This window comes from Rhineura floridana, chromosome 3, assembly GCF_030035675.1.
Source record: "Rhineura floridana isolate rRhiFlo1 chromosome 3, rRhiFlo1.hap2, whole genome shotgun sequence".
NCBI classification, from domain to species: Eukaryota; Metazoa; Chordata; class Lepidosauria; order Squamata; family Rhineuridae; genus Rhineura; species Rhineura floridana.
The window spans coordinates 1,324,355-1,332,643 of record NC_084482.1 but is presented as its reverse complement, the minus strand read 5'-3'; the positions used below and the strand labels follow the sequence as shown (position 1 = coordinate 1,332,643).

The following is an 8,289-nucleotide window of genomic DNA, read 5'->3' as shown; positions in this document are numbered from 1 at the left end:
CCCCTCTTTTCAGGCACTTTCTTCAAGACCAATTTGCTCTGAGCATGGTTCAAGCATGGGTAGGAGGAAAATGGGAACAGTTTCCTGGAGCCTGGGGAGGGAGCTGGCCTGGGCTGTAACCCTGTTAACATGAGGATAAAAAAAAAGGCCTGACCATGACTGAGGATGTTCATGCAAACATATTTTCCTGCATATACAGATCTTATGACATGTGCTGGAGCCAACCAGTAGCAATCTTAGAGAATACGCAGCTGCTTCCCTAAGCCTTCCAGCAAAGAGAGACCGTTTGTACAGGAAATTCCAGCATCTATGCAACATGCATACTCAAAAACTACAAGTCCCAGCCTTCCTTAATTCCTGCTCATACTTACCATGCACAGCCATGAAAAGCCAGCTGGAGGAAGAGATAATTGGGTGGCATAGAAATCCTACTGACAGTGCTGATGAGATAATATACAGTTCTGGGACTTATGGGAACAAGCGAATTGGGTCTCTGGTCTGCGTAGAAGAACTGACACTATGTCTTAGGGACTGGGGGTACTGTGGAAGGTTGTGTAGTCAATATTTATGTCATGTAGCCGTGTGTAGTTATAAATACATATTGGCCAGCCGGAAACTAAGGTTAAACAAAAGCAACTGAAGTTGAGAGGCACTAAACAGGCCTCCAGTTTTTTAAGGTTAGAGGCTATGGGGAATGTTACAAGTTTGTACTGGGCCCAGAGAAATTATACGTGGGCACTGGCTGTGAGGGGAAGGCAAGAGAAGAATCTCAGGTCAAGAAGCTCATTCAATCAGTGACCTGAGAGATAAGCTGAAGTACCCGCTTCCACATCTGACAAAGGGGAGTGTGTGTGGATAGGCTTGTCATTTCGTTAGGAACTCCGGGCGATGAGGATTCTTTGTTTGGAGAACCTTTTGAATGCATAGGCTCTCCTCTTCAAGTGCCATAAAAAACATGTGGACATGGGGGGGGCAGTGGTGCTGTCCTGCTTCTCCCCACTGCACATTGGATATACATGTGTAGGGGACTTTTCTGAGCAGGACTGCTGTCCATTGAAATACGTGTTGGTTTTTATCAGGAACTGGAATGTGGCAACTATGATTGTCTGCTCTTGTGCTTTTCTGTGCTAAGGATTCACATTTTGTGTGCCAAGCAATAGCAGAGACTGAGATGGAACTGTCAGCCTGGTCTAATTCACCAGCTCATCCTGATAGTATGGTTTTCCTAGACTGTGAATTTGCTAGGCAGATAAAATGAGGTATGAATAGCTAAGAAACAGCCAAATATCTATGTTGTGCACTGTAGTGCCAGAAGTGCCAACATAATGGCATCTTCACAAACACTACTTTGTGCAGTTGTCTCATACCTGTTGTTGCACAGTGAACTGGAGCTGGAGTGGATACTGGCTGTGATTTCTGCTAAATGTAGGTTTGGTCTCAGCCTTTGTTGTCCAGCCTCTAAATTAGGTGTGGGGAACCTTTGGCTCTGTCCAGTTGCTGAACTCCAGCTCCCATCATCCCTGGCCATTGGCCATGCTTCCTGGGGCTGATAGCTGTTGTAGTTTGGCAAAATCTGGATTGCCAAAGGTTCCCCACACCTGCTCTAAACCATTTCAAGGGCACACAAAATCTACTGATGCAACTGCTACCCATCTTCTGCAGCAGGAAACTCATTATGCATTGCCATGAATCTCGGTGGCTGGGCATAATCAGGGCTTAGAGTTCTACTCTGTGCTAAACAAATAAAATGCAAAATAAATAAAATGCAATCCTATGTTCAGAAATACAGTATTCTGTGGCTATGCATAGTTTCTCATTTAGTAGGTGCTAAGGAGTCCAGGAAGTCTGACAGTGATGTTGGTGCAGCATGGTGAGCTGGGAATACAATGAAGCATCCCCCCCCCAAAAAAATACACCCTGTGGACAATACATTGCCTGTATTAACTTATTTGTGTCCAACAGCACTTAAATAACACCAATAATGTACTGAGCATGTTTTAATTATTCATAACCTCAGTTTCACTTTTAATGTCTTCTAGAGGTCACATGCAAAACACTGTCGTTCTCCTTGCTCAGCAAACTACTCCACCAGAAATCCTGCTCCCTTTCAGGCTCTTGAGGCTTGTTCTCCAAAGAATTGCTCCTGTGCTGTCCTCCCAATGAAGCCAAAGTTAATGCTATACTGAGTAATCCTGAATTTTTATATATTTCGGTATGAGAATACAGGAAGCTTTATACTTCATATGGTGACTCTTGATTCTCAAACAGGGATGGTGATTCTCAGACCTGTGCCTGTTCTAGCCTTGGCCTGTTCTTTTTATTATTATTTATTTAATCTATTGCCTCTCCCCACATTGAACACTGAATGTCACCAGTGAAGTTTCTTGGCCTTCATGGGGGGGGGGATGTTAAATCAGTGGATCTAATCAAGGCTCATGCATACCATGCCAAATTCTGGCCAGTGCATCAAATCTCATTGGATCCTTTCAGTCCAAATTCAGTTTGCTCAGTAGCAACCTAGTGGAATAAGGAAGACCAGAGAAAAACCACAAACTCAAAACTAACTGAAATGAATACACTGGTTTATTACACAAAGCTTAATACAAAGGGGTAATAGAAAATAAAACAAATATAATACTTAGAATAAAAGCAAGAAAAGTAACTATATATACCCACACATACACACATATTTGCATAAGATAATGGTTAAAGAAATCAACTAAAAATACAGTAACGGAAATATGAACCAGTAACATTAAAATTCCAATTAAATATAGCATTAATAAACCAAACTTTCTAGATAAATAATTGTTTTCCACCTGAATTCCTCCAGCTCCACGACTTGTATACTGGCTCTTAAATTTCCAAGAATATTAGATTAAAGAAAGTCATAGTTACCTATGAGTGGGTAGGCCTGAAGACTTCAGCTCAGCAAAGCATGTGAAAGCAGGATAGAGCAGATAGCAAGAAAGATTAAAAAGTAATCAAAAAGCAAATCCCCACCCCTAGCCCAAGAAAACCTAACTAACTCAAAATTTGAATACAACTTTTATATTAACCAATAAACTGAATCAGAAGGTAGGAATTAGCCAACAAATGTACATTATTTTCAATGAATGTGGGTGGACCCCCTATACATAATCATTTGTTGATTACCATAATCCAACTGGAGGAGACAAAGTGCAGTCAGGCCTGTTACTCAGTTTTTTTCTGGAAAAAAAATGTTACGCTTTCACTTTTGTTCCATCTTCACACAGCTGTCTACTTCAACTCCTTATCAGGTTGCCAGAGATGCACATTCCTCTGGCTGGTCGCAGTGACAATGCTTTCAGAAATCCAAGCAGCTTGCAAGAATAACACAGACAGAACCATGTGCCTTCCATCTTGATTAATCATGGCTGCTCTATTCTGCACATTCACTTAACTGCCATATGCAGGACTAGCAGGGACCAGTAGAAACCAAAGTAACGGAGGAGGTGTTTGTTTTCTGAGAGAGACTCACTGTATCAGTCTGAGAGTCTCTGTTTTAGCCCACTAACATTTGACTTGCTATTTGTGTTCATTTTCCAGATGGGATATTATAACAGATATAACAACCAGACCACTTTCTCTGCACAATGTCTGGTTTGCTTGATCTTCAGAATCCCTTGTAATTTGTCTACATGGTTAATGGCTCCTCTTGGAGACATGCCCATCTTTCAGTGTGCCTATGCAACACATCCTCACAACCTAGCAAGATTATTTAGCTATGTAGATTCATAACTTTTTTTTAAGTTTTGTTTCCCTTACCATCATTTTGACTTGCAATCATCATCTCTGCTAAGTGCTTGAATATGTTCCCATTGATTTTACAAAGATTCCCCCACAAATTCCCTCTGTCATCATTTCTATGCTTCTTCCCCACCCACGTGCATTGTATAGTGCAGAAGCTACAAGGCCATCAGACAAATGAGAGGAGAATGCAGGGACTTAAGTAATTATTACAAAACCTCTTTGGAATTATCTGCAAGGTCTTTGTGAGCTGTGGGAAGAATAACAGAGCAAAGATCGTAAAATTCTTCACAAGGCTTAATCAAGCCTAGAAACTTCATTTAGGCAGTAGCATGGACAGTTGGCTAAACATACTTTTCTTAAATCCATTGGACAGAGTTTGAGCTCATGCAGCATACTGATTCAAGAGCATGAGCTTTAAGCAAATAACTTTCCAAGCCTACTCTTGCATCTACCATAACTCATTGGTTGGCCTGAAGTCACCCATTATTGGCCTCAGATCTTATCTGCAATATTGGAAGAAGAATGTTTTACACATTTATTTATTTGTAAGGGCTACTGAGGGAATGTATATGAAGTGTTCTGGACATTTAAGTGCTAAATCTTTACCAGCATAACTACATAGATACAAAGAGTTCTGCTGAGACAACCTGAAAGTACTAGCAATTCAGTATTGCACTTAACTAGGATATGGTGGGGAGCCTGGATTGTTAGTTAAAGCTGGTACAGCAAATTATATTTTTGTATCCCAATCCTTTTCATCATCACAGCATGCACCAGCAGAATGGCATGCTCGCTGACTGAGAGCTCTTGTGTGGGTGTAACATTATTGTGCACAGCTTTCATTTGTGCTACTACACAGCATCAATGTTGTTCATGTCCAGCCAAAACTTGGTGATGCTGTACATGTGTATTACCCCACAATTAGGGTGTGATCAACATGATGGTTTCTAGCATGGAAAACTTGAGATGAAGTCTTGTTGCCTTCAGGTTCTTAAGAGAACTTTATCGATTCTACCCTTCCCCATTCAAAACTGTTGTTTGGAGTAGTGGGATGGCCATAGACATTATGTTTTGATTTCTATAGGATACATCAGCTGGCAGGTATATGTTGACTACTCTTAAAAGTATGTTGAGCCCATGTTACTAAGCTGTTTCTATCTCTTAGGCACCTACATTGAGGTAGAGATTGGGTGCTGTATTCTGGCCATTGTAGTAAACATCCGTCCTTATTTTTAAGTGCCTTTTTATGTAGCCTTAACACTGTTAGCCCTTTCCTTTGCAAAGGAGTTATTTGTATTCTGTAGCAACCTATGCATGTTCATTGTGTTGTGTTTTTGTTTTTTTTACAATATGAACAAGATGGCTGTTAGCGGTCCTGCTTGCAGGTCTCCATAGGCATCTGTTTGGCTATTGTGAAAACACGATGCTAGACTAAACCAGCAGGTATTTTCTTATGTGGGGTTTAAACTGGCATCTCTCAGCTGTTGAGAGGCAGTCTGTTTTTCTCTACAGCCAAAAAAGTAATGATGGTGAGGATTAAGGACATGGGGGTTGGTGGGTGGGTTGTAAGTTAACATAAAATAATAAAATCCATACAAGGAGTCTTATTTGATTAAATGAAAAGGCTTTATAGTACTATTTATGTGATTTAAATTATAAGGCTTACTCCTAAATAAGTGTGCACAGAATTGCAATGTTACTTGCTTAAATACGTTTAATAACATTTACATTTAATACATTAAGTGTGAGGTCATTGTCAGTGGAGGGGGGAATCATAGATAAAGCATAGTGTGCAGAATACCGTGAAAACTGGTAGGAAAGTTCAGGATTCATTATACAATTTTAATGTTCTAATGCAAGCTGTATCTCTACAGCTGTTTTAAGAGGTCTAAAGTAAGCAAAGCTCTCAAATCATGACTAATATATATGTGCTGAAAGGTGGTTTATTAACACCAACCATAACAATTATATAGTGTGAGTGACAGAGAGGGCGAAGCCTCCCTCAGATCAGCGCGTGACTGAGGCTACGGATTGCACTGATAAAGATACGTTTCTCCTGCAACTTCTCAGCTGGCACACATCTGCCATGGGTTACAAAGTAGCTGGCAGAACGGTATAGGCAGCAACAAACTACAAGTGCCAAGACCAGATGCTCTCGCTCGCACAACCTCGAAGAGCCAATCATCTTCAAGGTCTCCAATCGGGCGCAAGTTATCTAGCAGCCAATGAAAAGGCACGCGCTCCGGACTCGGCGAAGCCAGTAAGGAAAAAGGAAGGGGGGGGGAAGCACTAAAAAAACACAACTAACGGCAGACAGTGAGCCAATAGGAGAAGACGTCTCATGGAACCAATGGCAAGCTATGACTCGGTCTGACGGTCCAGACGGGATTGGAGGGCGTGGGCTTCAGCTGCCTCTGACGACCTGAGTCAGTTTCGGCAGCAGGAGGGAGGGGAGGCGCCCCCAGCCTGCGAGGTAAGCGGCGGGGGGAGGCGGCGCTGCAGGAAGGAGGGGGCCGGGGGGAGTAGATGAATGGTCATGGAGACTAAGAGCAAGGAAGACGGGCTTTAACACTTAGATGGCTTTTTAAAATGTCTTTTAAACTAAATCCATGGAGGAAGGCAGGAGAGGTCTGTCAGTGTTTCTGCGAGCCGTGATAGGTGATAACGGAACCTCCATATATAGAGGCAGTGTACCTTTGGAAAACCAGCTGCTGGGGGCAACCAATAAGGGGAACCATCGCCAGAGAACTAGCTAAAGGGGTCGGGGCGGGCCAACTGCGATAAAAATACTACCACGATGGCCGGGGGCGGGGGCTGTCACAGCCACTTGAGCTTGGATGGCTTTTGTATTTAAATACAGTGTCAGAAGGAAGGAGCATCAATGGATGAACCCTCTTAAATTATATACTGATACTGTAAACTACACTGGTTGTTTACTGCTATGCAACATTTCTCTGTAATGTTGTAATCTAACTAAAATGTGACTAGATGTTGAACAAAATATGGAGTATCAGAAAAAATAGATCACATTTGCATTAACTGATTTAAGCAAATGAAGACAGTATGTGAGGAAGATTAACTGTTGAGAGTAATGTGAATAATGCAGCAGAAGTTATTTGTTTATGATTCGCTGCTATTCTGAAATGCATTTTAGTAATGTGAAGAACTGATTTTAATATTTATTGAAAATTGTATTTTTTATCTGTTTACACAGTTTATTGTGTTTTGTTTACTTAGAGAGCTGTAATATATTCACTGAGAAAAAGAGTGTGTTCAGGGGAAAGTTTCACACTGAGTTAATGAAAAAGAAGAGATCTTTCAATGTTTCTATTAACCATAATAAGTAAAAGTGGAATATGAATGTTTAGAGGGAGTTTGAAAGCTAGAGGTAGACTATAATTTAAAACAAGACGTCATCTTCTCAGGTATCTCTAGCTGGCTGCTTTCGGAAATCAAATAATGGTCCAAATGGGTCTTTGGTCTGATCCAGCAAAACTGTTCTTATGGGTAAGGTGTGTTGAGGAAGTAGCAATGGTGGTGGTAGCAAAAGGGTTAATGAAGGATAGCTGTGGGGGACATCTGGAGGCTGGAGAGAAGCTGTGAGAAGCAGGAAGCTTTGAAAAGGTGGTGGATTCACCATTCTGTTTTATAAAAACTCTTAATGTTAATTGGTGCTGCTGCAAGACAATACTTACAGTACATCATATGGATCTCAAAGCACTTATTAGTTGTTGTTGTTATATGCCTTCAAGTTGATTGCGACTTATGGCGACCCTATGAATAAGTGACCTCCAATAGCATCTGTTACAAACCACCCTGTTCAGATCTTTTAAGTTCAGGTCTGTGGCTTCCTTCATGGAATCAATCCATCTCTTGTTTGGTCTGCCTCTTTTTCTACTCCCTTTTGTTTTTCCCAGCATTGTTGTCTTTTCTAGTGAATCGTGTCTTCTCATTATGTGTCCCAAGTATGATAACCTCAGTGTCATCATTTTAGCTTCTAGTGATAGTTTTGGTTTAATTTGTTCAAGCACCCAGCTATTTGTCTTTTTCATGGTCCATGGTATCTGCAAAGCTCTTCTCCAACACCATATTTCAAATAAGTTGATTTTTCTCTTACCTGCTTTTTTCACTGTCAAACTTTAACATCCATACGTAGAGATCGGGAATACCATGGTCTGAATGATCCTGACTTTAGTGTTCAGTGATACATCTTTGCATTTGAGGACCTTTTCTACTTCTCTTATAGCTGCCCTCCCCACTCCTAGCCTTCCTCTGATTTCTTGACTATTGTCTCCATTTTGGTTAATGACTGTGCCGAAGTATTGATAATCCTTGACAAGTTCAGTGTCTTCGTTGTCAACTTTAAAGTTACATAAATCTTCTGTTGTCATTACTTTAGTCTTCTTGCTGTTCAGCTGTAGTCCTGCTTTTGTGCTTTTGCCCTGCTTTTGTTCTTTCCTCTTGTAACTTTCAACAGCGTTCGTTTCAAATCAATCCTGGTTTCTGCTAGTAGTA

General features: G+C 41.1%; 1 protein-coding gene across 6 annotated transcripts in view; it reads left to right on the top strand.

The window, feature by feature from the left end:
• Positions 1–6,136: 6,136 nt before the first annotated feature.
• The window catches only part of TYK2 (tyrosine kinase 2), an 81,595-nt gene continuing 79,442 nt past the window's right edge, over positions 6,137–8,289 (top strand). For 4 of the 6 annotated variants that reach the window (XR_009761121.1, XR_009761120.1, XR_009761119.1 and 1 more), the window contains exon 1: positions 6,305–6,402. Coding sequence is in view for 1 of the 6 variants with exons in the window: in XM_061613759.1 (XP_061469743.1) it covers positions 6,364–6,402 (39 nt within the window). In the remaining 5 variants the exon portion in view is untranslated. The other 2 variants (XM_061613760.1, XM_061613762.1) reach the window with 2 other exon arrangements.